Below are 26,378 nucleotides of genomic sequence, written 5' to 3' on the forward strand. Positions count from 1 at the left end.
GGGCTTGACCGCCTTGGAGCACGTGAGAGACTGCACCGTGTGAATTTGGAGCAAGGCGGAATCCCACTCTGCCCCAGCCCAGCTGCCTTGGTTCCGGTTTGTTGGGGGGGGGGGGAAGACGCCCTCCCCCACCCCACCCCCGCCCCAGGTTCTCCTCTGCCTCATCCTAGAGGGCGCCAGTTGGGCCGCGGGTGCTCATGGTAGGGGCCGGGCAGCCACGCATTCCGCGTGTCCACAGCCGCCCCCATCCCCCCTGACACGGGAGAAGCTAAGCATGGACAGCATCTCATGCCCAAGCTGAAGACAGGCTGTCCAACCTGGGGGACAGACCTCAGCCCAGCCCTGTGCAATGAGGACACCCAGACAACCCCCCCCCCCCCCGCCAGCCTAGCGGCTGTGGGAGAGTGAAGGCCAGGCTGATAAGCGGCTGAGGGCTGCTGCCAGCTTGGTGAAGGAACACCCCACCCCACACACTGAAGGCCCCCCTCAGACCCCTCAGTGCTGGAGAGCAGAGGCTAGGTACTGAGGACTGGAGGGCGTATGAATCTTCACTATGCTTCTGGTCCCCGGGCTGTCGCCTGTGCCCGCTGGTCCTGGGACCTGGGGCTTACATGCTCCAGGTAACCTCTGAGCCCGCACTCGGTCGGTGACGCTGTCGGGTGGGAGAGGACTGACCGAGAAGCCACACTCGTGGTGGCTCTGAGCAGCCAGCTCGGGGCCTTCCAGGCCGTCTCCCGCAGGTGGGGACCTCACAGGGACGGGGGGGGGGGGGGGCGGTAACCAGGGCCATCGGAGGGCTTGGCTTGGGGCAGCTTGACCCTCGGGTCTGAGAGAGGCCAGCCCTGCACAACTCCAAGTCGCCAGGCAGTAGCTGGGGCCAGCTTGGGTATACAGAGGCAGAGCTCGGCTTGCCCAGGGGCCTGGGGATCCTGCAGGGGGAGGCCTGTCCAGCCCGGCCCTCCCTTGGCCAGGAGCTCCACAGGGAGTCTGTCCACTTCCCACCTCCTCTCAAGACGCTTCTGCGAGGCCTTTTGTTTCCTGGCCTGGAAGCTGGGGCCAGCAAGTGCTGCTGGGCGGGGATCAAAGGCAGCCCCTCCAGCCTCCCCTCTCCCAGCCCATCAGCAATTCAATTTGTGCTGCACCGGAGGGATGGCATTAGTCTAGTCAGAGTTAATATGATGTATTGATGGGTTGATTTCCCACAGGCAGGCTGCATGCTGGGCTCTTCAGGGCATTGCTCCTGGGCACCCGCGGGCTGCTCACCTTCCTGGGGTCAGGGTGGTACCGGCCGGGGTGCCAGGAGCCACTCCACAGCCAGTCCTTTTACTTCCGTAGCTCCAGCGTACCCAAGATTTTCGGGGAGTCTGGCATCCACCTTCCTCCCCGTGAGCCACTTGGATCACCATGGAAACAGCAATGTTCTCTACGGGCAGCATCGTTTCTATGGAACCCAAAAAGGCAAGTGCTGTGGGGCTTGGGGGGTGCATGGGGTGCATCCTGGGGGGGCCGCTGTAGGAAGCTTCTGAGCTCATGTGAAGGCAGCCAGCTTGGGCAGCCCTCCCACGGGGGCCGCTCCCAGAGGAGATAACCCGTTCAGCCCAAGAGCAGGGAAAAGACTCAGGACCTGGCCCTGCCCTGCACCCCCCAGCTCCGAGGTCACCGAGGGGTGCCTTCAGGGGGAGGGGGACGGGGGAGATCCCACTGCCCGCGGCGTCTGGGCCGCACGAAGCCCAGACCCCAGGCCTCACGGCGCAGGAGGAGGCTCTGAGCACGGGCCCCCGCCGTGGCTGCACAGCGCAGGCCCCAGAGCCTGTGGGAGCGGGGAGGGGGCCACCCCTGGTGGGACGGGGGTTGTTGAGTTAGTGCTTTTCAGACGCCATCCGTGGCAGGCCAGGGCCAGCTGTGTGGTCTGAACGGGGACCGAGATGCCAGCAGGCCCACGCCATCGCCAGCTGTGGGAGGGGCTGTCTGGGGAGGAGCCACCGAGGATGGAGTCCACCCGGACCCAGGGAAGCTGGCAGGTGGCTGGGCCTGTGTCACGTAGTGTGGACAGTGGGTAGACACAGACACTGTGTCACAGCGGTTCTGGGGTTCCCCGGGGAGGAGGTTGAGGCAGCCGGAAGAGCAGAGACCTCCTCAGCCCCTTCTCCCCGCAGGCTGAGGACCTGGCAGTGTCCATCTGTCTGGGTTCTTGAGCCGGTCCTGCCCTGGGCAGGAGGTTCTCGGCCTCACTCCGATGGGCCAGCTGCCACCGAGGCTGGGCAGGAGAGTGCTCCCCTTCCCCTCCCAGGGTGTCAGCTGGGAGCCTGGACAGACAGACGCCCAGGAGCCCAACCCTGGGGCCTGGCTGAGTCCCGCAAGCCCACACACCCAAAGCCTGCAGCTGTTTTGACAGCGTCTGTCAGAGGCAGGCAGGTGTCTGGTCCCAGCCCCAGAAACCTGAGCCCCAAACCTGGGCCCGGGGACTCCCTCCAGGCAGCGGGCGCCTAGTGTATCAGCAGCCTGCCGGCCAGGCCTCTCGATTTTCACAATATTGTGGTAGAGCCTCATCCAAGAACATTATTTGGTTTTGGAAATTGAGCTAATTAGGTTTCTCCTGGGCTCCCTTTCCCACTCCCCTTCCCCCTTGTTTCTAATTAGCAGGAAATTGACAAGGAATTTACATGACTGAGGACAGTTTTACAAGTTCCAAAAGTTTCTTTTTGCCCCACCTCCCACCGCTCGGTTGCTCAGTTTTAGGCCTCACCCTGCTGCCCACCCAGCTAGGGGAGGGCGCCCCCAGGACTTCCCGGGAGCCCAGCCCTGGCTTCAGCCTCCTGCTTGTCTGAGAGGCTTTGCTCCTCACAGCCCCAGCCTGGCAGCGGGTTCTAAGGCCAGCAGAGGGAGCCCTTGACAGCACCTCCAGCCTGGCTAGAGGTGGGGTTCCGGTGGGTACACAAGCTCCCCCAGTGTGACCCAGATTAGACCTGCCACATCCAGCCCAGCCCCCACTGGGTCCCAGTCAGTTAGGAGCCACAGGCCGCATTGTTCTCCGGTCTGTGCTTATACTGGGGTCACCGAGCTGGGCCGGGGGTCATGGGTCACAGTGACCGACAAGGCTTTTGCAGCTCTGGGTACTGTGTAATTGGAGGAAGCTACAGTTTGAGAAAATGGAAAGTTCTGGCAGCTGATGGTATAGCAATGAGCAAACCACATTCAGTGTCTTGAATGCCGTGGTATTATAGACTTAAAACGCTGCAATTTGTCTTGGGTCTATTTTTGCACATTTAAAAACAAAAACAAGCCGGGCGTTGGTGGCTCAGGTCTGTCATCCTAGCTACTCAGGAGGCTGAGATCTGAGGATCGCGGTTCAAAGCCAGCCTGGGCAGCAAAGTCTCTGAGACTTATCTCCAATAAACCACTAGAAAACTGGAAGTGGCGCTGAGGCTTAAGTGGTAGAGCACTCACCTTGAGCTGAAGAGCACAGGACAGTGCCCAGGCCCAGAGTTCAAGCCCCACAACTGACAAAAATAAAATAAAATAACTGGGCATGATAGCTCACACCTGTGATCCAGCTTCTCAGGTGTCAGGAGGATCATGATTAAAGGCTAGCCTTGACAAAAAAAAAAAAAAAAAAAAAATAGAGAAACAAGCTAGTGTAGAGGTGCACACCTGTCTCCCCAGCTACTAGGAGAATGTGCTCCGTGGCCAGCCGAGGACAAAAAACAGCATCTTACCAAGAAAAACAATGAAAGCAAAAGAGGCATGGCCCACACACCGTCGACCACTAAGCCAAGGCCCTGAGTTCAAATTTCAGTATCAAAAAGAAAAATAGCATACTGGGCTGGGAAGGTGGCTCAGTGGTAGAGCGCTTGCCTCACATGCACGAGGCCCTGGGTTCGATTCCTTAGCACCACATACACAGAAAAAGCCAGAAGTGGCGCTGTGGCTCAAGTGGTAGAGCGCTCACCTTGAGCTGAAGAGCTGAGGGACAGCGCCCAGGCCCAGAGTTCAAGTCCACAACCAGCAAGAAAGAAAGGAAGGAAGGAAGGAAGGAAGGAAGGAAGGAAGGAAGGAAGGAAGAAAGCAAGCAGAAGCACTCCTAGGCAGGACCCAGGAGCAGGTCTGGGGCTGGAGCTCTCCCCAGTGGCCCAGGCTTCCTGCTGATGTTGGCTGTTTGGTTCACAGATAACTTCTACCTGCGCAACCTTCCCCCGCAGCCCGCCATCCTTCCCGCCAACCACAGCTTTCCCGGCGTGGCCCGCGCCGCCCCCGCCCACCCCATCGGCTCCTGCAGCCGGGACCGGGCTGAGGCAGGCCCTCCGCAGAAGGGCTCCAGGGAATGCGACCGCTTCCTCACGGGCAAAGAGCTGGGCAAGGAGAAGGCCGGCAAGGGGGCGGAGGGCAGGGAGCGGGCAGAGGAGGACGGCGGCAAGGAGCGGCACAAGCTGGTGCCCCCGCTGCCGCCCGAGGGGCCCTGCAAGGAGGGCGGCCCTCCGGCCAGGGGCTCCTGCGAGGGCCGCCCCAAGCACCTCGCCTCCTGTCTCCTCAACACCAAGGTGCTCAACGGGGACGTGGGCAAGGCCATGCTGGCCAGCTGCGCGGGGGGCACACTGGGCCGGCCGGGCGCGGGGGTGGCGGCGGCGGCGGCGGCGGCGGCGGTGGCGGGACGCTGTGCCAAGGAGGTGGCGGTGTCCACGGAGCCGGCCTTCAGCGAGTGCCTGGAGCGGCGGCAGATGCTGCACCACGCGGTGTCCTACACGGTGCCGTCCGGGCTGCCTGCCGGGCCGCCCCCGGCCCTCAGCACGGCCGCGGGCTCCTTCCCCTGCCTGCAGTTGCACGCCGGCCCCGAGCGGCTCTGCCCGCTGCAGGACAAAGTCTCCCGGGACCTAAAGGCCAGTGGGCCCACCTTTGTGCCTTCTGTGGGACACTTGGCCGACAAGAGCCGCCCGTTCCAGGCGAGGGAGGCCTGTGCCGTGGTGGGCGAGGACAAGGACCGACACCTGGACGGGGCCGGAGCCCCCGACCCCGCCACGCCTTACGGGGTCTCCTACGCCCACCTGAAGGCCGAGGGCAAGGGCGAGCGGCGGCCGGGGGGCTTCGAGGCGGCCCTCCACCCCCGGCTGAAGGGCCTCGAGTACCTCAGTGCGGGCCCTGAGGCCCCCTTCCCCAGGCTCCCCAAGGGCGGGCTGGACAAAAGCGGCTACTTCGAGCTGCCCGCCCCGTCCCAGGACTGCGCCCGGCCCAGCCACCAGGACCCGCTGGGCGGGAAGGCCCCACAGGCCTGCTGCACCTTAGATAGAGGGACAGCCAAGGAGGCCCCCGCCGGCCCCCACGGGGCCCAGAAGGTGGCTCGCATCCGACACCAGCAGCACGTGGTGGCCCCGGAGCTGGAGACGGGGGTCAGCGGGGCCGAGGCCAAGCGCCCGTCCCTGGAGCTGGCGTCTCTGGGCTATGGCGGGCCCCACCTGCCCCCGTGGAGCGTGCAGACCGGCCAAGGCGCCGCCATGGCCCTCAGCGAGGAGCGCAAGGGCACTTCCTACCTGGACCCTTTCAGCAGCGGCCTGCAGCCGGCGGCCCTCCTGTCCCAGGAGCTGCCCGCCCCGCCCGACGAGGTCTCAGCCATGAAGAACCTGCTCAAGTACAGCAACCAAGCCCTGGTGGTGGGCCAGAAGACACCCTTCGTGGGCCTGGCCGGCCTCAAGACCAGCTGTGTCCAGCAGGAGGCTAAGTTCCCGGCCTCCAAGGGCCCAGGCCCGGTGGAAAGGCCAGACTGTGCCCGCAGCCGGGACCACGACACCTCACACGGAGACGGGGAGGTACGGCAGCCGCCCGTGGGCATTGCCGTGGCCTTGTCCCGGCAGAAGGACACCGCGAGCAGGCCGGACACGGGCTACGCCGCCAGCCACGGGCGGCAAGGCAGGAGCGCCTCCACCTTCAAAGGTACACTGTCCTCAGGCAGGGACAGGCCAGCCTGGCGCCCCACCCCGGGACCCCGGGGCCACAGCTTGCCCGGGGCTGGCGGCCTCCTGCCCGCCACCCCTCACCTACCCTCCGTCCGTCTTGCCCCCGTGCAGCTGGCGGGGGGGCACGTGCCGCGCACGTCCTGGACCTGGAGGGTGAAGAGGAGCGGACGAGGATGTGTGATGAGCGTCTGGGGCTGGCCGGCCGGGAGCTGCTGCTGCAGTGAGCGCTGGTCGCGATGAGGGCGGGGGGGGGGGGGGGGGGACAGGCTTGCTCACTTCTGGCTCCCGTGGGAAGTTGGGAGGTTGTTGGGCCCAGGCGCCACGTTCTGACTCAGGGTGGTACCCTCACCCCGGAGCCTTTGGAGGGGCGGTGCTCAGCTCACTCAGAGTCCTCTGGCGCAAGGCCTGGAGCCTGGGGTCTCTGGGGGGGTCTCCATCCTCCATTTTCCCTCGTTAGTAGAAGGGGGGGCGCAGGGTGTAGCATGGAGCCGAGCTCACCATGATGATCTTCCAGGGACAACAAAGACCTGGTCGAGTTTGCCCGGATCCACCCCTCAAGCAGCTGTCCTGGAGACCTGGCCCCCCACCTCATGATGCAAGGCAGCCAGCTGGCGGGGGACCCGGCTGCCCACCCCCACGCGGCCCACCCTCCCTGGCTGCCCCGCACTCACAGCCCCTCACTCTGGATGGGGGGCCATTCCTATGGTCAGTACCCCGAGGGCGGGCCGGGGCTGGCACCCATCCTTCCTGCCTGGGCTCCGCTGGCCTGACCACGGTGCCCCTGTCTCCTAGGCCTAGGGCACCCTGCCCTGCACCAGAACCTGCCGCCCGGCTTCCCCGCCTCCGTGCCTGGCTCCATGTCCTCGGTGTTCCAGCTGTCCCAGGACGCCCCCACACAGCTCGTCATCCTGCCCTCGGAGCCCGCGCCCCACACGGCCCCGCACACACTCGGTACGGGCTGCCCACCTCACAGTCCCTACCAGGGGTGCTCAGCAGGTCCAGGGAGGGTGGCAGGCCCCGGAGGAGGCGGGGCAAGGCAAGCCCACCCTGGGAGGGCACAGGGATGCGGGTCCTGTGGGGACGGGGCTGTGGCTGGCCGGGGGCAGCAGCCCAGGGTGGGCCCGCATCCTTGGCCGAGGCTGACGGCCCTCCGGCCCTGCCCATAGCTGACGTCATGGACCAGGCCTCACTGTGGCCCCCTGTGTATGGGGGCCGAGGGCCAGCCTCGCACATGCAGCACCCAGGCCAGCTCCCCATGTACTCGCGGCCGCAGCTGCTGCGGCAGCAGGAGCTCTACGCCCTACAGCAGCAGCAGCAGCAGCAGCAGCAGCAGCAGCACCGAGCTGCTCAGGCCCTGGAGCTGCAGCGGGCTGCCCAGTTCCAGGTACCCCCACCGCTGCACCCATCCGGGCCCCAGGGTGGCTCCATCCTCCCCGCATGCCTCCTACTCGGCCAGCGAGCCGTCCCAGGGTGTGGAGGGTCCGCCCCAGGCTGAGCCTCTCCCCCTACCCAGCAGCGGAAGCCTGAGGATCACCACGTGGAGATGGAGGAGGCTGCCCAGGAGAAGGGCCTGAAGTCCACCCACAAGCCAGTTGCCTTAACCCCCATGGCCAAGGGCATTTCCTCGCCCGCTGCCGCCGCAGGCCCGGTCAAGCTCTCGCCCTGCTGCCGCTCTCCCACCCTGAAGGCCTCCGCCGGCTGCCCCACCCCACCGCCACCCCGTCCCGGTGCCCCCTGCACTTTAGCCGCCTGTCCCGACGGCAGCCCCGCACCCGGCTCCAAGGTGCCCAGCGCCGAGGACAAGAGTGAGGGCCGGCAGCCTGGAGCTGACCTCACTTCGTTGGAACCAGGTGAGGGGCTCCCCTGGCCCGGCACCCACCCTGCGCCTCCGCTCCTAGCTGGGCAGAGCGAGGCCCGGGGCCGGCCTCTCCTACCCAAGACGCGTTCTTCTCCTTGCTCTTCCATCCTCTCCCAATCCATGGAGAAGCTCCGGGTGTCCCCCCTGCCTGCCACCAGTTAGCAGGTGGGGGCAGACAGAGGCCAGGCCCCACTGGCCTGCACAGGGGGTGGGGGGTGCAGGGGTTATGAGTGGCAATCTCCCTGCCTGCCGGTGACAGCAGCAGGACCACAAGGGCACCAGACACAGCCTGTCCCTGGCCACCAGCTGGGTTCCAGCAAAGCTGAGCCATGAGGGCATGCCTACAGCCTTGTGGGAGCAGAGACATCACTGCCGGGGGGAGGGGGGTATTGGAGGTCCCTCTCCCCCCCCCCCCCGCCGTGTGATCCTCCAAATCAAGGCAAGGGCTTACTCGGAAACCCACATGGCCAACATAACCTTCCCCGGTTCCCCGGAAGAGAGGCTGAGCCAACATGGAGCTCTGGTTTGGTTCGGTTTTGAGGTTTTTGTTTTTTCTTTTCATTTTTTTCCTCCTTTTTTAAAACAACAAATTGTCTTTAACGGAGCATAAGGCTTCCAACTTGCCGCCGTTGCGGTCTGGTTCTGGGAAAAGCTCGCTCAGGCATCCTGTTTTAAAATCACCCACTGTTTTGACCTGAGGAGAGGTGGGGCTCTGGGGTCGGCGTGGAAAGCCCCCTCTCACCAGTGTGAGCCCCCCCCCCCGCGGCCCCTCCCAGGTGTGACCACTCTCGCGCAGTGTGCCCCCAGCCTCCTGACCCCGATCCTCTTCCACAGACCTGCCTCCAGGATTCCTGCGCCCCACCGCCAGCGTGGGCTTCCCCCTCCCCTCAGACGCGCATCCCTCAGACCTCCCGGACCCTGAAACTATGCAAACTGCCCCCCCAGGGGCCCAGTCTGAGCCCCCAAGGATGAGGACGTTGCTGCCGCCCGGGGACCCGGCCCCCCGCAGCCCCAGGAGCCTGGAGGGAGCCGAGCTGCTTACGGAGGCCCCCCAGGACCTCGCGGCCATACCCCACCCTGCAGTGCAGGGGTCCCCGGGGAAGGCCGAGGACCCCAGCCCTCTTGAAGGGCTCCGAGAACTGAGATTTGGGGACCTCCTGGAGGGAGGGGACCCTGAGGCCACTGGCCAGGCTAATTCTACTCAGGGAGGGACACAAGAGGAGAGGACCAGAGAGGAGGGGACCCTTGGGGCCCCATTGGGGGCCTCCCCCCAGGCTCCAGAGCAGCAAGCAGGGAGCTCAGGCACCCTGGATGAGGAAGAGGAGGAAACACAGCAAGCTCCAGAAAAGGCCAAGCCACAGGAAGAGGAGGCCCGGCTGGAGGAGGAAAGTGTGGGAGACTCAGAGGAGGACTGGGGGGCTCCCGGCAGCAGCCACCCACCCAGGACACTGCCAGGGCTGGATGCCCTGGTGGCCGCTACTGTGGGCCTTGGAGATCTGCCCGGCCTGGGCCCGCCGGACCCTCAGCCCCCCGCAGCCTCGGGGTATTCCGGCACAGCCCCACCGCCCTGCGGCTCAGGGATTCACGGGATCGCCCTGCTCAGCGAGCTGGCTGACCTGGAGGTTCAGCGACAGAGGAGTGAGCGCACCACGCAAGGTAAGCCGTGGCCCCCGGAGCCGGGCCATCGGGGTGGCTCGCAGCCAGCTGGCCGGGCGGCGGCCTGACTCACTTGTCTCTGGGGCGAAGGCAGCCCCGGGGAGCCCTTCCCCCACAGACCCGCACCCGTGGGAGTCGGAGGCCATGTGGCAGCGCAGGCGCCTGGCCCAGGCCAGCTGCCCCCTCCGTGGTGGCTTTAGAGGGAGCCTGGAGGCCGGCGCTGGGCTGTCTCCACTTCTGCAGGAGGCGCAGACACCAGGCAGGAGGCTGTGCAGAGTCCTCAGCGGGAAACACTGCCACCTCTTCTAGTCTCACCAGTCGGCTCCAGGGAGGTGACCCTGGCCGGCACAGATGAGCCCCAGGCTGCGGGGCTCTCATGTTGCCCCTGGGGACTAGGGCTGCAAAGTTTCTTCTCCCAGTGAGCCTGTGGGGGACATGGAGCTCCTGGGCTCCGCCCCCTCCAGGGCCCCCTTGTGAGGAAATGGCCCCTCCCCCTCCAGGCCGCCCTGCCCCTCAGCTGCCCTCCACCCAGCAGCGAACCGTGCACACCTCCTGCTCCCCACCTCCCCCAGAAATCCCTCCTGTCAGCAGCCCACCATCTTCCTTTGGGGTCCCAGAGGAAGCCCCTCCCAGGGGGCAGCACCCCATCCAGGCATTGTGTCCAGGCTATTTACAGACAGAAACTAGCAAGGTCGGGGGCTGGGCCTTGTTTCCCCATGCCGAAAGCTTCCGCACCTTTTGTGCTGCGTAGAGATAAAACCCTTGTCCTTGCGCCACTCCTTTTCCTGAAGGCCCTGGTCCTCCTCTGCCAGGCCTGGACAGCGGGCAGCGGGCAGCACCCCAAACAGCTTGCCCTGAGGTCCTGCTCTGGGCAGAGGAGCCCTGCCTGGTGTGGGCCTCCAGCCAGATGCTGGGAAGGCGGCTTGGACCTCCTGGCCACGTGGGTTAGAACACAGCGGGGGGTACCAGCGTCAGGGCCGGGCTTTGGGGACCCCGTGTGAGGGCCACCTGGCCACAGTGAGTGGATGCAGGCACTGTGCGTGTCTGTGTACATGCACGTGTGCATCTGCATGCATGTCTGTGTGTACATGCACATGTGCATCTGCATGCATGTCTATGTGTGTGTGCAGCGTGCGAATGCTGGCGGGACTGGACCTGTGCGTTGGGTAAATATACGTAGTGCACGTGTCCTGGGTGAAAGCCACGTGACCTAAGCCAGTGTGGGCCTGACGTTGCCACGCCCAGCCTGCGGTCCCAGCCAGCCACCCTGCCATACCCACCTTACCCCTGCCCCCCACACCCTCCCCCCCTTCCCCACTAGACAGAGCACTGTGGCTGCTGCTATGGCTAAAATGGGCCATCCTGCCTTGGGGTCAGCCTGCGTGCCCAGTCCTCCACCTCCAGGCCTCTCCCCTATGTGGGTGCTGCCCGCTGGAGTTCTGCCCCGGGGCCGGGCGGCCCCCGGCCATCTCATCCATCTCATTCCTGGGACCACCAAGGTCACTGTGGCCGTGGCCTGTAGCTGCCTGCACCGCTCTAGACGCAGGACCCTCAGACCTCCTTCCTGGTCAGATCCCAGAGTCCCGGAGACGGTGCCAGAAGCGGCCTGGGCCCTGCTTTCTGCTGGTGCCCCCAAATCCTGCATCACCCATCTGTCTTGGAGCCGGTGTGGCTGCTCCCCCACTGTGGCCGCCGCCCCCTCGCTGTGCCCCAACCCTGTCCCTGGTCCTCACGCCCCAGGGCCGGGGTGATGCCAAGGGTGATCCTGAGGCTCTTCACCTGAGCCCCCCCCCCCGGCGGCTGTGGCCCACACGGACCTTCCTGTCCTCAGCAGGGGACGAGGACGTGCTGACCTTCAACCTGCAGCACCTCGCCACACTTGCCACGGCCTGGTCCCTGGTAGAGGCCGCCGGCCTGGACGGCCCTGTCACCCCGGCCCGGCCTCCGTCCGCCGACCCCCGCAGCGGCCCCAGGCCCACCCCACGCATGCAGATCCAGCAGCGCAAGGACACCTGGACCCCCAAAAGCAAGCCCGTGAGTGGGGGGGTCCTGCGGTCTCCCTGCCCAGGGCCACCGCAGGGTGGAGGCGGTCCCTGTGCCCCAGCCCGAGGCCCCCGTCCGGCCCTCAGACGCCTGCGCCCCGCACAGGTGTGCCCGCTGAAGGCTGCCATCGACCGGCTGGACACGCAGGAGGTAGAGATCCGCATGCAGCTCGCAGAGCTCCAGAGGCGCTATAAGGAGAAGCAGCGGGAGCTGGCGCGCCTACAGCGCCGACATGACCATGAGTACGCTGGCGGGCACGCCACGGGCGGGGGGGGGGGTGCCCTCCAGGCAGGGGCCTGGGCTGGGTGTGGGCCCAGCCAGGACCTGTCTGTCACCTTGTAGGCAGGGCTGGGCTTGGGAAGCTGGGGTCTGGGGGTTCCCTAGGGCTCTGGGGGTAGGGCTTTCATCCTGTGAGGAAACCAAGCTGAGGACGGCCAGCAGAGGCCGTGTGGCATGGGCCTGTCCACAGCGGGACCCGTGTCCCGGGGTGCTTGGCTGGAGTTCTGGCACAGAGGCCAGCAGGTGGACAGAGGTGACGGCTGCGGACCCAGAGGAGGCGAAGCCCCTGAGGCTGTGTGTGCAGGGCAGGGACAGACAGACAGAGCTGGGCCCTGCCCTCAGCCTGCCCCTGGCAGCTTTCCTCAGGGTATTACCCTTGGCTAGAGGCCAGAGGGAGGAAGTTGGGGGGGCACACATTTCTGACAAGCCCTCCTTTGACCCTCAGAAGAGAGGAGAGTTCCCGGAGCCCCGCACGGCGGGGGCCTGGTCGGCCGAGGAAACGCAAACACTCCAGCTCCCTGCCCACCCTGCGCCCTGGCGGCCAGCTTGCTAGGAGCGAAGGCAAGAAAGCCAAGTGAGTCCTGGATACCGGGCACAGGGCGGGCGGGCGGGCGGGCAGGCAGCCCAGGCGGAGGGCCCCAGGTCCTCACCCTCTGGTTCCCCGGGCCCTGGCCTGCTGCTTCTCTGCATACATTGACTAAAGGTCTAGGCCGTTCTCTCCTGGAACGTTACAAGCGTCCGGGGGACAGAACCCTGCAGGGGTCAGTGCAGACAGCTACATCTCCCCCTCCCCCGTGCCCCCCCTCACCCGCCCCGGAAGCCACCGGCTGTGGCCAGGGCCGTGGCCTCCCCCCACCCCGCCCCACAGGCCGGCCCCGGCCCCTTGCGTGTGGAGCGGCGTTGTGTAAAAGGCTCTTTATCTGCACTGTATAAAGTCATCGGTCACGCCGCGCTGCTGCTCACGGCTGCCGCGCGCACGATGTTATTATCCATTACCCGCCCGGTGCAGTCGTTGGCGCACTCCCGGGCCGGGTATAATTGTCCTTCTCCGCTACAAATTGCCTCTCCCGGCAGGCCCATTTGCATAAATCCTCTGAGCTCCTCCAAACACGATTGGCGCGCGTGCGTGTGCACTGCATCAATCCTGATGATTTGGTAATAATAGTTAAATCGGCACTAAATGGTTCCTTCAATTAAGACAGAGGCAAAAAATTAATCTCAGGGCTTTATGTCACAAAACATTAGCAAATGCAGAGACGGTTTGGGGGCGGGGGAGTTTGTGTGGGCTGCAGCACGAGGGATTCACCATATGGCGGGGGGGGCGGGGGGGGGTCACGGAGCCCTCCGTGTGCCCTGCCCTGGCATCACCTGAGGGGGCTCCCGGGGGCTCCCTTGGAGAACCAGCCAGCAGCGGTGGAGTGAAGGGCAGGGCAGGCCACGGGAGGCTGGGGCCCCGTGGAGGACTCTGCACAGAGACGGTGTGGACGCTAGAGCTGCTCCCTGGCCGCGGATGCATGCAGGTCTCCAGCCAGGAAACCTGGCCTCCTGTCTGAGCCACTTTAACCAACCAGAGAGCACGGCCCTGGCTGGAGGGCAGCAGCCTCCGCAGGGACAGAGTCCCGGCTCCGCCTCCACCCCACCCCCCTCCAGCTCCTGCTCCTGCTTTGAGCCCTGTTGGGACCATCTGCCTGGGCCGGGGGCCGAGCCTGGTACCTGCAGGAAGCAAGGGAGGCTCCTGGGAGTTGCAGGGAGGAGGAAAGGGGCGTCTGGCCACACCAGGCCATTCATTTCCGTGACCATCCAGCTCCCTAGTACACCCTGTGGGCGGAAGGCCAAAGCCCCAGCCTCAGTTTCCCCATGGAGACCCAAGACTAGGGGAGATGTGGCGGCACCTAGCATGCGGTGCCCAGGAGACATGAAGGACGGGGTGGGCGGTGGGCGGGACCCGGGACCCGTCATGCTGCATCTGCAGCAGCTATTGCCCCCTTTTTGACTTCTGCCCTGGCTCTCAGCCTGGAGGACACAGCCCCCCTCGGGGGGTATGGGGCAATGAGGCTGCACCCCAGTGGCTCCCCGGTCCCATTGGGATGATGCAGGTTCCCTGCACAGGACCCCTGGGGTGCTGACCCCGGCGGTGTGGTGACTGGGCACCGAGGAAGTTCCTCCCTCGTCCCGGAGGCGTGGACCCTGTTCCGAGGGGGCTGCCCCGTGTCCTCTGCTGTACGGGGGCCTCCCCCCACCCCACACCCCACCCCGCCCAGAATCCTCCTGGTAGAAAAGTTGAAGCCACAGCCCCACCACGCGGAGGCTGCCGAACCCTGGCTCCTTGGCGCTGGGTGTGTTAGAGTCCTTGCCAGTCTACGGCCCCCGCTGCCCCAACTCTGGGTCACCATGGTTACGGGCCCCAGGGAGGTTCCTCCCCAGCAGGGCGCGGGGAGATGCCCGTTCCCAGCCCAGCGGAGAACAGGACAGGCGCGGGCCCCAGGACCACTGAGGACTGGCGGTCGCCTTCTGAGAGGTCTCTGCCTGCAAGGGCGTCCGGCGCTGACGCAGGGGCTGTCCTGCGTCCAGAGCTGCTCATACACACCCCCGCAGCTGCCGGAGGCGTGGAGGCCCGGGCACCGAGGCCCAGCTGCTGTGCCATGCCCGCCCCGTGCCCACTACCACCTTGTCCCCAGGACAGTGCGGGCCAGCCTCAGTCTGCTGTGCGCTGAGCTTCGAGGCGACGAACCCCCCAGGAAGCAGAGCAAACTGGAGAAGAGCATCTATGCCGGTCTGCAGCCCTCCACAGTGAGTGCGGGCCTCCACCCCGCCCTGGGGAGGGGCAGTGGCAGGCCTGGAGCACGGGTAACGGGTGCTGGGCCTTTACCCAGCGCGGGTGTGCAGGTGTGCCAGCCAGGGTTGGACGAGAGTCACAACCTCAGCCACCGACGGTGGAGACCCTGGGTGGGCTGGTCGCACCCCGCACCCCGGGCCTTGCCTGCCACATGCACCCCGACATTCTACCCCCTCGGCTCATCCGGTCAGGGAGACGCACGGGTGGCTGCTACCAGGAAGGTGTGTCCAGACCAGCCCCTCTGGGGTGGCTCTGAACGCCACGTGTGTGCGAGAGACAGAGGCGCAGTGTGAGCCAGCACGTCAGCCCTCTCCTCGGCCCCTCCGCGGGGCCGCCCAGGGGCTGGAAGGGTTGAATCTTATCCTGTTGCCACCTGCCTATCCCCTGCTAGGACACTGTGCCCAGGGCCCTGTTTGCTTTCTTCTCTTTTGGCAATATCAGGGTTTGAACTCCGGCCCTGAGGTTACTGAGGCCACGCCTTCCTTTTTGCTTCTAGTTTTTTCTTTTCTTTTCTTTTCTTTTTTTTCTTTTTTGGCAATCCTGGGCTTGGGCTCAGGACCTGGCCGCTGTCCCAAGCCTCTCTGGTAGCACTCTACCACTTGAGCCACAGCGCCACTTCTGACTTTTTCTGTGTATGTGGTACTGAGAAATCAAACCCAGGGCTTCATACATGCTAGGCATGCACTCTGCCACTGAGCCACCTTCCCAGCCCTATTCCATTTATCTTTTTAAAAACAAATTTTTTATTGTGGAAATACTGTGCAGAGGGGTTACAATTACATGAGCAAGGTAATCAGTGTGTTTCTTATCAAGCATTGTTGCATCCTTTGTTTTTTCCCCTTCCCTCCCATCTCCACAACTACACTACCCACCCCTACCCTGTTTATTTTCTTTGGGGTTTTTTTTTTTTTTTTTGTCGGTCGTGGGGCTTGAACTCTGGGCCTGGGCGCTGTCCCTCAGCTCTTCAGCTCAAGGCGAGCGCTCTACCACTTGAGCTACAGCGCCACTTCCAGTTTTCTGGGGGTTTATTGGAGATAGGAGTCTCACGGTCTCTCCTGCCCAGGCTGGCTTTGAACCGCGATCCTCAGATCTCAGCCTCCTGAGTAGCTAGGATTACAGGCGTGAGCCACCAGCGCCCGGCCTTTGTTTTTTTGTTGTTGTTGTTTTTTTGGGTCCGATCGTGGGGCCTGAACTCTGGGCCTGGGCGCTGTCCCTCAGCTCTTCAGCTCAAGGTTAGCGCTCTACCACTTGAGCCTCAGCACCACTCCCGGCTTTTTTCTTTTTGCTTATGTGGTGCTGAGGAATCGAACCCAGGGCCTCAAGGCATGCAAGGCAAGTACTCTACCACTGAGCCACCTTCCCAGCCCCCTGTTTATTTTCTTAATGTCATGCCCAAGCCAACCTGTGACACAGGGTTGCCAAGATCTCTTGCACTCTTCGTAGACTGGCCTAGAACAGTATCCTCCTGATATCTGCTTCCCAAGTAGCTACTGATGTGAGTTTGTCACCCTGCCTGGCTGGCATTCTGAGTCTTTCTTTTTCTTTTTTTTTTTTTTTTTTTTGGTGCCAGTCCCAGAACTTGAACTCAGGGCCTGAGCACTGTTCCTGACTTTTGCTCAAGGTTAGCACTCTACCATTTGCTCCAGCTCTATTTCTAGCTTTTTACTGGTTAATTGGAGGTAAGAGTTTCACCAGACTTTCCTGCACAGGCTGCCATTGATCTGCAGTCCTCGGATCTCAGCTCCCGAGTAGCTGGGATCACAGGCGCGAGCCTCTGTTGCCCCCTCTGCTTTTTATCCGGCTTTTTAGAAGAGTAAATGGCTTTTACCTGCCACACCACAGCCTCCTGACCCTTGGCATCCCCCCTCTGCACAGGAGAGCAGACTGGAGCTGGGGGAGAGGGCGTGGCCATCCCCGCGAGGTCCCCACTGGGCAGGCCCGCAACCCCAGGCCACTTAGCCTCAGCCCCTTCCCAAGGTCCCACGCTGCTGCTTCCCGAGACTCAGGGGCCTCCTTGGCTGCAGCCGCCCCTTCCTGTCCGCAGGAGAAGGTTCGGTGTAAGAAGAGCGGTGGCCAGAGTGAGCTGGTGTCCTCAGCGGCCCACAGGGTGGCACAGCTGAAGCCCGAAGTCAAGACCAAGGCGCTGCCCGCCAGCCTCGGCCCCTTCCAGCGGAAGGAGGCGGCCCCCGGCGGGCGCCTCCAGAAACTGTCCCGAGCCAAGAACCCCAAGGCGTCTGCCACGACCCGGCACCCGCAGCCCGGTGGGGACAGCGGCAGGGAGATGCCCAGGTTCCCCAGCCAGCCCGCGGGGACCCTGGTGCATGAGGCAGGCAAGTCGTAGGTGTGAGTGGCCATGATCTCCTGGGGACGGAGTAGGGGTGGACAGGGCCACGGCCGGCGCAGAGCCTGGTGAAGGCCGGTGGCGCGGGACAGACCCAGGACAGGCTCCGGCTGACGGCAAGGGGAGCCAGTCTCACAGGGAAGCCAGGGGCCCCCGGGTGCATCCCGGAAGTAGGCTAAAAATAGCCCTGCCTGCGCCGGCTCCAGTCCTTCCAGTGTCCAGCAGACATTCGTCCACAGACGAGAGCCTGGAAACATAGACGCTGGCTCCCAGCCCCCTCGCTAGGGTCGGAGCCTGGGAGAGGACAGGCGGTGTCCTGGGGAGGCAGGAAGCCCAGGGCCGTCTGTGCCAGCCCCGACAGAAACCGCAGAATCTCCGCCCCCGTCCCCTGCCCGATGTCCGGGGGTGGGGGGACTCCCAGTCCCCACACTGCCCCACACAGGCGGCCTGCCTGTGTCTGGAGACCTCCAATGGCGGTGTCCAGTGGCGGGCTCACCGGTCCCTCTGTCCCCAGGCAGCGGCTATGACAGCGAAGACTGCCAGGCTCTCCTGGGGCCAGAGGCAGCTCCCCGGGAGTCTGAGCTGGGGCTGCACTCAGGGGCTGGTGGGGCCACCCTAGGGCCCTCGCCGTCCTCCGTGGTCAAGATGGAAGCCAACCAGAAGGCCAAGAAGAAGAAGGAGAGGCAGAGCCTGCTAGGTAACCGGGAGGCCGCGGCGGGCTGCGGTCCACCTGGTCTGCGGGACCCCCGTGACGGCCGCCCTTCCCCCTCCACAGGGGCCTGCCGCTTGTCCAGCCCCGAGAGTGAGGTCAAGATCAAGAGGCGGGCGGCGAAGGCCAAGGTGGGCACCAAGCTGGAGCGGACTCCGGGGCGGCGACCCCCAGGCGCCCCAGGCAAGAAGAAAGGCAAGGGCAAGGCCAAAGGGGGCCTGCGCGGCGAGCCCGGGGCCGCCCCTGGCCGGGAGCCCCTCTTCGCCCCCTCCCGGGCCTTCACCTCCCACGAGGAGGGCAGCAAGCTGGCCAGCGAGCGTCTCAAGAGAGCCACGCGCAAGAGCACCATGCTGCAGCCAGTCTTGCGGGTAAGGCCCGCACGGCCAGCGGCACCTGGGTTTGGTGGGCATCGGAGGTGCTGGGGTTCCGAGGAGAGGACACTCACCGGGAAAGGCTTTGCGGAGCACACGTCCCGGCCCCCTTCCTCACCCCCACCCCCTGCGTCCCCGGGCAGCCTGGCGGGGGGGGGGGATCACCACCCTCACCCCGTCCTCTTCTGACCTCCCAGCGGAAGAACGGGGCCCTGTCCATCGCCCTGTCGGCCCGCAACGCCAAGGCCATCCTGGGGAAGGGCAGGAAGCTGGGCAAGGTGAAAAGCAAGACCGTGGGCAAGCAGGTAGCAGGCCCGCCCCCGCAACCCACCCACGAGAGCCCGGCCCCTCCCACCCCACCTGACCCCTCCCACCCACCCAGGGCCAGGGCCGGGCTGTGAGCCGGCTGCTGGAGAGCTTCACTGTGGAGGACGACTTTGAGTTTGACGATGGCAGCAGCTTCTCAGAAGAGGAAGAGGACGAGGAAGAGGAGGACGGGGGCCAGCTGAGTGCCGAGCAGAGCGCGGCCCTCGGTGAGCAGGGCTGGGCTGGGCTCCGCCTGGGGGGGGGGGGCGGGCTGGGCTGGGCTGACCATGCTGACGCCCTCCCCCCAGCGCGGTCCTGCACCATCCACAAGGAGGACCTGCAGGACGGGCTGCCGGTGCTCATCCCCAAGGAAGACAGCCTGCTCTACGCCGGCAGTGTCAGGACGCTGCAGCCCCCTGACATGTGAGGCCCAGGCCTGTGCTGGGGAATGGGGGAGAGGGGGCTGCCCGCGGGCTGTGGCCCAGGAGACCCCACAGGTTCTCATGCAACACCCTGTGCCCTCAGCTACAGCATCGTCATCGAGGGAGAAAGAGGCAACCGGCAGCGGATCTACTCTCTGGAGCAGCTGCTGCAGGAGGCGGTGAGGGTGGCCCCAAGCCGGCCCAGCCCCACCCTGCCCCCAACCCCTGGGCCCTCCCTGCCTGCTCTCAGGCCCCGCCCCCAGCCCCTGGGCCCCGCCCTGCCTGCTCACAGGCCACGCCCCCAGCCCCTGGGCCACGCCCTGCCTGCTCACAGGCCACGCCCCCAGCCCCTGGGCCACGCCCTGCCTGCTCACAGGCCACGCCCCCAGCCCCTGGGCCTGCCCTGCCTGCTCACAGGCCACGCCCCCAGCCCCTGGGCCACGCCCTGCCTGCTCACAGGCCACGCCCCCAGCCCCTGGGCCCGCCCTGCCTGCTCACAGACCACGCCCCCAGCCCCTGGGCCACGCCCTGCCTGTTCACAGGCCATGCCCCCAGCCCCTGGGCCCCGCCCTACCTGCTCACAGGCCCCGCCCCCAGCCCCTGGGCCCCGCCTTGCCTTCTCACAGGCCACGGCCCTATTGCTTCCTGCAGGTCCTTGATGTCCGGCCGCAGTCCAGCAGGTACCTTCCTCCCGGCACTCGGGTTTGCGCCTATTGGAGCCAGAAGTCCCGCTGCCTATACCCAGGCAACGTGGTCCGAGGTAAGCATGGCCAGCACCAAGACACAGCCCAGGCAGGCCCCTCTGCAACCCTCCGTGCTCCCAGAAGGGCCCTGAGCAGGCGGCTTCCTGTCCCGTCTAAGCAGACCTGCGTCTGCATGGAGTGGGCCCAGGTCAGCTGGGAATCAGGCGTGGTTCGGGGTGCCTCCCATGCCCAGCAAGGAAGGAGAGAAAGTTTAGAAGGAAAAGACCCAGAGCCCCAGGGCTGAGATCCCCAAACTCACATGCACGCCAGCTGCGCTAGGCCCTCCTTCCTGAGCCCAGGCTCTACCCCCTGGTAGAGACCAGGGGGCCGGGAGACCCAGAGGGCACAGTAGGAGAGTGGATGAGTGGGGCCGGAAGCTACCGGGCACTTCTGGAAGAGGTCGCCCCTAAGGTAACTGAGCTGAGAGGAGCGACTCTCCCTTTGCTAGCCCAGGGAGGCTGGGTGGGGTGTGGGGACCAGGGGAGGAAAGGGGTGGCTCGCTACAGGAGGCCAAGGGGAAGCCTCAGTGACACCAAGAGCAGCTGTAGTCAGGAAGCCGCTGCCGAGCCGCCCACCCTCCCCCCTTCCCCCCCACCCCCCCCACCCCCCGCTGCTGCGCCCTCAGTGCCGCCCTCCACAGGCAGCTCCAGTGACCAGGACGACTTGGATTCAGTGTTGGTGGAGTTTGATGACGGGGACACGGGCCACATTGCTGTCTCTAACGTCAGACTTCTGCCTCCAGACTTCAAGATCCAGTGTGAGCACCCGAGCCCTCGAGCACCCCACAGCCCCTCCTGCTGGGCCCACCGCTCCACGGCTCCCCAGAGAGGGACGGGGGCCGGGGGGGGGTTGCCCGCAGAGTTGGGCCCCGCTGAGCCCGCCCGCCCGCCCTGCAGGTACAGAGCCCTCCCCAGCCCTGCTGGTGTCCAGCACTTGCCGGAGAACCAAAAAAGCATCCGGCGAGGCCCCCCAGCCCAGCGAGGCACCCACTCCCAGCCTATCCCCTAAAGTGCAAGATGGCCTGGAAGGTTCCAAGACCGCTGGGAAGAAATCCGTCAGCAAAGACAAAGCTGGTATTTGCAGGACTGGAGAAGGGGGAGGGGGAGAGCCCGGCGGGGGGGAGGGAGGGACGGGGGGAGGCAGCCAGTAGGCCCAGCCAGTACCACTGACCTTCCCTGCCTCCCCCCACCCCAGGCAAAGCTGACCTCCTCACCTCAGGTGCCAAGTCCCCCTCAGGGGCCTCAGACCACTTCCTGGGCCACCGGGGCAGCCCGCTGCTGAGCTGGTCGGCCGTGGCACAGACTAAGCGGAGAGCCGCGGCTGCAGCCTCGGGCGGCAAAGGGCCGGGGGTGCTGCAGAACCTCTTCCAGCTCAACGGCAGCGCCAAGAAGCTGCGGGCCCGCGAGGCGCTGTTCCCCGTGCACGGCGTGGCCGCCCCCGTGTTCGGCAACGGCTTCCGAGCCGACTCCTTCAGCAGCCTGGCCAGCTCCTACGCGCCCTTCGTCAGTGCGGCCGGGGCCGGCCTGCCCGCCGGGGCCCACAAGCTGCTCAGGCCCAAGAAGGTGGAGAGGGCCGAGGCGGAGAAGGGCGGGCGGCGGCGGGCGGGCGGCGAGTTCCTGGTCAAGCTGGACCACGAGGGTGTGACCTCCCCCAAAAACAAGAACTGCAAGGCCCTACTCATGGGTGAAAAGGACTTCGGCCCCAAGCTGGGCCGGCCGCTGCCCAGCCCCAGCTACGCGCACCTGGTGGGCAAGGACAAGAAGGGGCGGGCACCCGTCCACCCCCTGCCCATGGGACTGGCGCTGCGCAAGTACGCAGGCCAGGCGGAGTGCCCGCTGGCCTGCGACAGTGACTGCCCCAGCTCCTACTCGGATGAGGATGAAGACGGGCCGGGGCTGGCCGCCGGCGTGCCCTCCCGCTTCCTCACCCGCCTGTCCGTGTCCTCCTCCTCCTCGGGCTCATCCAGCACCTCCTCCTCCGGCTCCATGTCCACCTCCAGCCTCTGCTCCTCCGACAACGAGGACTCCTCCTACAGCTCGGATGACGAGGACCCCGCCCTGCTGCTACAGACCTGCCTGTCCCGCCCTGTGCCCACCCTCCTGGCCCCGCCCGAGGCCCTGCGCAAGAGCACCCACACCCCGCGCTGCTTCCTGTCCCGGGCCGCCGTGGCCGGCGCGGGCGCGGGCGCAGGACCTAGTGGCGGCAAATCCAAGCTCAAGCGCAAGGAGGCCCTGAGTTTCTCCAAAGCCAAAGAGCTTTCTCGGAGGCAGCGGCTGCCCTCCGTGGAAAACCGGCCAAAGATCTCAGCCTTCCTGCCAGCCCGGCAGCTGTGGAAGTGGTCGGGGAACCCCACACAGGTAGGTGGCTGGTCTCGGGCCGGGAGCTACATTCCCACCTAGACACGGGCTCCCTCCCCCTTGGACCTCCTCATATTCATGTTCCGTTCACTTTCAAGCATATAATGTGCAAACCCTCAGGGAAGAACAAAATCCCATCTCGAGTTCAGTGAAGCAAAACCCGGGGTCTGGATCTGCCTGTGGGGCCCTCGGCCTTCCCTGCATGGGACGGGGGTGGGGTAGGGGCAGGTGCATGCTCTGAGTTCCCCTGTGGCTGGGTCACCTGCCAGGGCTGCCTGAGCAGCTCTGTGTCGACAATGAGCCAGCCAGCCGAGGCAGGGCCCAACAGACTCCCTGCATGGACACGCATCTTCCTTCCCTCCTTCCTTCCTTTTTCTGTGCAGTACTAGGGCCTGAATTCAGGGACTCGGTGCTGTCCCTTTAGCTTCTTTTCTCAAGGCTGGCACCCTGCCACTGCTCCACTTCTGGCTTTTTGTTGGCTAATCAGAGATAAGAGTCTCACAGACTTTCCCGCCCGGGCTGGCTCGAACTGTGAGCCTCAGATCTCAGCCTCCTGAGTAGCTGGCGTGAGCCACCGGCGCCTGGCTGGACACATTCAATCAGTGCTGGTTCCCCGGGTGGGCCTGAGGGTGTAGTTTGGGGGGGTTTGTAAGCACCGGTTTGGGGTAAACACACTACACTGAGCACCTTCGCAGGTCTCTGCCCTGGGCACAGTGTGCCTTAGGGTCTGTGTCCTCTTCCTGTCACAGACAGTGTGGGAAGCAAATCCAAGCCTGGCTGGCCTTATCTGGGAGCCTTGTCTTGATGGTCTCCCGCCAGGGATTGCACAGCTATTTCCTATCCCTGCTCCTGTGTGTGTATGTGTGTGTGCACACGCAGGCACATGCATGCACATGCATGCATACACACACGTGCATGTTCCTCACCAGCTGTTGCTTAGGCTCACCTTCCTCATAACTCCCAGCCGCCGCCTTCCTCAGGCTCTTGAGCCCCTCAGTGCCCCTCCGCCTCTGCTGTCCTCCCCCACAGAGGCGGGGCATGAAGGGGAAGGCCCGGAAGCTGTTCTACAAGGCCATCGTCCGCGGCAAGGAGACCCTGCGCGTCGGAGACTGTGCCGTCTTCCTGTCGGCCGGGCGGCCCAACCTGCCCTACATCGGCCGCATCGAGAGCATGTGGGAGTCCTGGGGCAGCAACATGGTGGTGAGGGTCAAGTGGTTCTACCACCCCGAGGAGACCAAGCTGGGGAAGCGGCAGAGCGACGGGAGGGTGAGTCCAACTGCTCACGGCCAGCCCGGGGAGGGGATGCCTCCTGACCTCTCCCGCGGGGAGCCGCCTGCACCCCTCCCCCGAGCTGTCTGATCAAGGCCACACTTGGCACCAGGCTGGGCCAGCTCATGCCTGAGGTTCAGGGCAGCCCCTCCCAGTCCGAGGGCCATTCCCCTTCCCACTGCCGCAAGCTCCAGACAGACAGAACCCCGGCCCACTCTGTCCTTCCCGGAGAAGCTGGCGTCGTCCACCCTGTGCCCGTGACAGGTCTCTGTGCAGAGCCCCAGCCCCACTGAGAGCCCCGGCCCAGCACAGGGCCTTTCCCCAGCCCGGCCAACGTGCTGCACCCTTCCCCGCAGAACGCGCTGTACCAGTCATGCCATGAGGACGAGAACGACGTGCAGACCATCTCCCACAAGTGCCAGGTCGTGGGGCGGGACCAGTACGAGCAGATGACCCGGAGTCGCAAGTACCAGGACCGGCAGGACCTCTACTACCTGGCAGGCACCTATGACCCCACCACAGGGCGCCTGGTGACCGCGGACGGAGTGCCCATCCTGTGCTGAGCCCCCTCCACCCCAGCCTCCTGCCTGCCCCGGGCCACGCATGAGCCCCGAGGCCAGCCACACCTGGGGCTGCTCAGAGCAAATATGCAAACCCACCAAGGCCAGGTCAGGCCTCCATGCTGTTCCCTGGAAAGAGAGAGCACTTAGGCATGGACCCCAGGCCCGCCCTCCACCGCGGAGCGCCCGACAGGACCCCGGAGAGGACACGGCCACGCTGGTTCCCCACAGGTCTCGCGAGATTAGAATCCAAGCCATATTTCCCTAGTACCTCTGACTGCCCCACCAGGGAAAGCAGAAATCAGGTGTGTTGTCTATTTATTTCTCTATGTAAATACTGTATTTCTGCGGGGAAGTTTTATGGAAAGGAAGTGAAAAAGGATTTTCCCCACCTGTGTGTTGAGGGCGTGTGTGTGTGTGTGTGTGTGTGTGTGTGTGTGTGTGTGTGTGTGTGTGTGTACACGCATGTGTGTGCAATTGTTTGTGTATTTTGTTCTGGAGTTTTCTTTGGAAATGCACTGTTCTCAGCCTGGCTGAGTTCTGATGGGGCATCTGTGAGCAGAGGCTGCCGGGCCCGGAGGCCGCAGCTCAGATCACACCCTCCAGCCTCTTAGGGGCCGACTGTGTTAGGTGGAATTCACACTCAAGTCCCTTTTTAGTGCATCTGGATAAAAGAAGTATTGGGGTTGGGGGACAGTGATGAGGCCCCCCAGAAAAATCACCCACCCAGGACCAGGGGTCCCGACCCCCAACCCCTTATGGGGGCGTGGCAGCAGCCACGAGTATCTTACCTCTGTTTAAAACAAAACAAAAACGAACAAAGTATTTCAAAGTATTGATAAGAAAAGGGGATGTTTGTTTCCTGAAGATTCCAAGTTATTTCCGTTTCCACGGGCCGGTCTGTCCCAGGGAGAGAAGTCTGGCCTCACTCACTGGGCAGAGGGGATGGCCAGCCCCTAAGGCCCCCGATTTGAATCCCTTCTTCTCCTCCCCCAACCCCCAGGGCCTCAACCTCCCTAAGACTTTTTGTTGTTGTTTTGGTCGGTCATTGGGCTTGAACTCAGGGCCTGGGCGCTGTCCCTGAGCTTTTATGCTCAAGGCGAACAGCGTTCTACCACTTGAGCCACAGCTCCGCTTCCAGTTTTCTGATGGCTACTTGGAGATAAGTCTCATGGACTTTCCTGCCCAGGCTGGCTTCAAACTGTGATTCCCAGATCTCGGCTTCCTGTCTCAAAGCCCTCAAGCTGGGGCTGCTGGTGCAGGGCCTTCTCTGGATCTGAACTCAGGCCCCGTGGGTGGTGAGAGTTCCCTCCAAGGCTGAGCAGGTGCTGCGCTGTGAGATGCCCCTTGCTCCACCCCAGACCCTCTTCCCGGCACCTCTCCGGCTCTGAGCTGCTCTGAGTTGGACGGCGGTGAGCTTGAGGCTGAGGGCTGGGGCTGGGGAGGAGGAAAGTGACAAGACAGGCAATGCCCACCCTGGGGACAAGACCCTCCTCCAGCCCCGCCCCTGGCCCTCCCACTCCTCCCCACACCCCCTTTGGGGCTCCAGGGCCTTTTCTGCAGCCACTTGGCAGGGTTCCAGAAGAGCCCGGCGCCCTTTACTCGACCCCCCGACAGCAGCAGACCAGGCCTGTGTCTGGAAGGCCGTGGCCCTCGGGCGCTGGGGACCACGTTCCCCACACACCGCACCCACCCTGGCTCCGGGGGGAGCTGCAGGCAAGCTCCGGGAAGCAGGAAGTGTCCACGGGCACCCTACCCCCAGTGGGCCCCCCGGGAGCCCATTCCCTCCCCTGCTGACCAGTGATCCAGGGGCCACTCCTCGTGGCCCCACAGGACATTCAAGACAGACAGAGGGTCCTGAGCCCCGCTGCCCCTCTCCCGCCCCACATCTACCCTGTGTCTCGGCATGAGTGCAATACTGCGTTCCCGGTGGTCACCCGGAGGCCTGCCGAGGTCCTGCTCAGAGCTTGGGCATCAGGAAGTTGTCAAGTGAAGAATTTAACCTGTTCTAAACCCAAGTAGTGGGAAGCAAGGACGGACAGATGGACCCTTATTCTTGGCCACCTCGTGGATGTTTCTTTCCCTTCTGTTGGCTGTTCCTGTGTTCCTTTTACCCCGTGTGTCGGTGTGTGGTGCGACCCTCCCTACCTGTGGCTAACCGTGGCAAAGCACGCGTCTTGTACATGTGTAAACTAAGAGGATGGTTGGAATTTTTTTCAATGTAAACACTAAAAACAAAACAAACAAAAAAACACAAAGGTTTTATGAACAGCAAACTCTATGTAAAGGCATTTTAGTATTAAATTTTTTATTGATAACTTGCTTAAGAATAAATATATGAACTATTGTACAGGTTTTCAGAGTCGGGATTGTGACTGCCTGATTCCTGTGCGCATGGTTAACTGAGGGCCAAGGGCCCAGGGGCAGGTTGGCGCCCAGCCTGGCCTCCTCCCGCACCCCAGGGTGGGCTTGAGTAAGTGGAGCCCTGGGCCCGAGGGTCCATCCTGTGACTACAGCACCTCTAAAGGGCCTTCGACTTGGCCCTGGAAGCTCGGACCCACCGAGCCTGTGACCAGTCACTCACCTGTCCATCCACGCGGCCATGCTGAGGGTCCCCTGAGGAGGGGTAAAGTGGGACCCTGGGCAGCACAGTGGACACCAGGGAGTGGGTACTGGAGGGGAG

General features: G+C 64.3%; 1 protein-coding gene across 1 annotated transcript in view; it reads left to right on the forward strand.

Annotated features, from left to right (window-relative positions):
- Nucleotides 1-26,043, forward strand: part of Bahcc1 (BAH domain and coiled-coil containing 1) — a 52,997-nt gene extending 26,954 nt beyond the window's left edge. The window contains exons 3-27 of the mRNA XM_070031624.1: nt 1,336-1,458; nt 4,168-5,922; nt 6,057-6,165; nt 6,460-6,650; nt 6,738-6,896; nt 7,112-7,329; nt 7,462-7,795; nt 8,638-9,459; nt 11,294-11,493; nt 11,608-11,744; nt 12,227-12,355; nt 14,460-14,571; nt 16,662-16,951; nt 17,477-17,655; nt 17,734-18,035; nt 18,236-18,343; nt 18,421-18,571; nt 18,653-18,767; nt 18,870-18,945; nt 19,418-19,526; nt 20,150-20,266; nt 20,406-20,582; nt 20,704-21,866; nt 22,896-23,132; nt 23,492-26,043. Of these exons, the coding sequence (XP_069887725.1) occupies nt 1,336-1,458; nt 4,168-5,922; nt 6,057-6,165; nt 6,460-6,650; nt 6,738-6,896; nt 7,112-7,329; nt 7,462-7,795; nt 8,638-9,459; nt 11,294-11,493; nt 11,608-11,744; nt 12,227-12,355; nt 14,460-14,571; nt 16,662-16,951; nt 17,477-17,655; nt 17,734-18,035; nt 18,236-18,343; nt 18,421-18,571; nt 18,653-18,767; nt 18,870-18,945; nt 19,418-19,526; nt 20,150-20,266; nt 20,406-20,582; nt 20,704-21,866; nt 22,896-23,132; nt 23,492-23,698 (7,520 nt within the window). The 3' untranslated portion in view covers nt 23,699-26,043. The remainder of the gene's footprint in view (nt 1-1,335; nt 1,459-4,167; nt 5,923-6,056; nt 6,166-6,459; nt 6,651-6,737; nt 6,897-7,111; nt 7,330-7,461; nt 7,796-8,637; nt 9,460-11,293; nt 11,494-11,607; nt 11,745-12,226; nt 12,356-14,459; nt 14,572-16,661; nt 16,952-17,476; nt 17,656-17,733; nt 18,036-18,235; nt 18,344-18,420; nt 18,572-18,652; nt 18,768-18,869; nt 18,946-19,417; nt 19,527-20,149; nt 20,267-20,405; nt 20,583-20,703; nt 21,867-22,895; nt 23,133-23,491) is intronic.
- Nucleotides 26,044-26,378: the final 335 nt, after the last annotated feature.

The sequence above is a fragment of the Dipodomys merriami genome, unplaced genomic scaffold (genome assembly GCF_024711535.1).
Source record: "Dipodomys merriami isolate MVZ:Mamm:240054 unplaced genomic scaffold, mDipMer1.0.p SCAF_202, whole genome shotgun sequence".
In the NCBI taxonomy this organism is placed as follows: Eukaryota; Metazoa; Chordata; class Mammalia; order Rodentia; family Heteromyidae; genus Dipodomys; species Dipodomys merriami.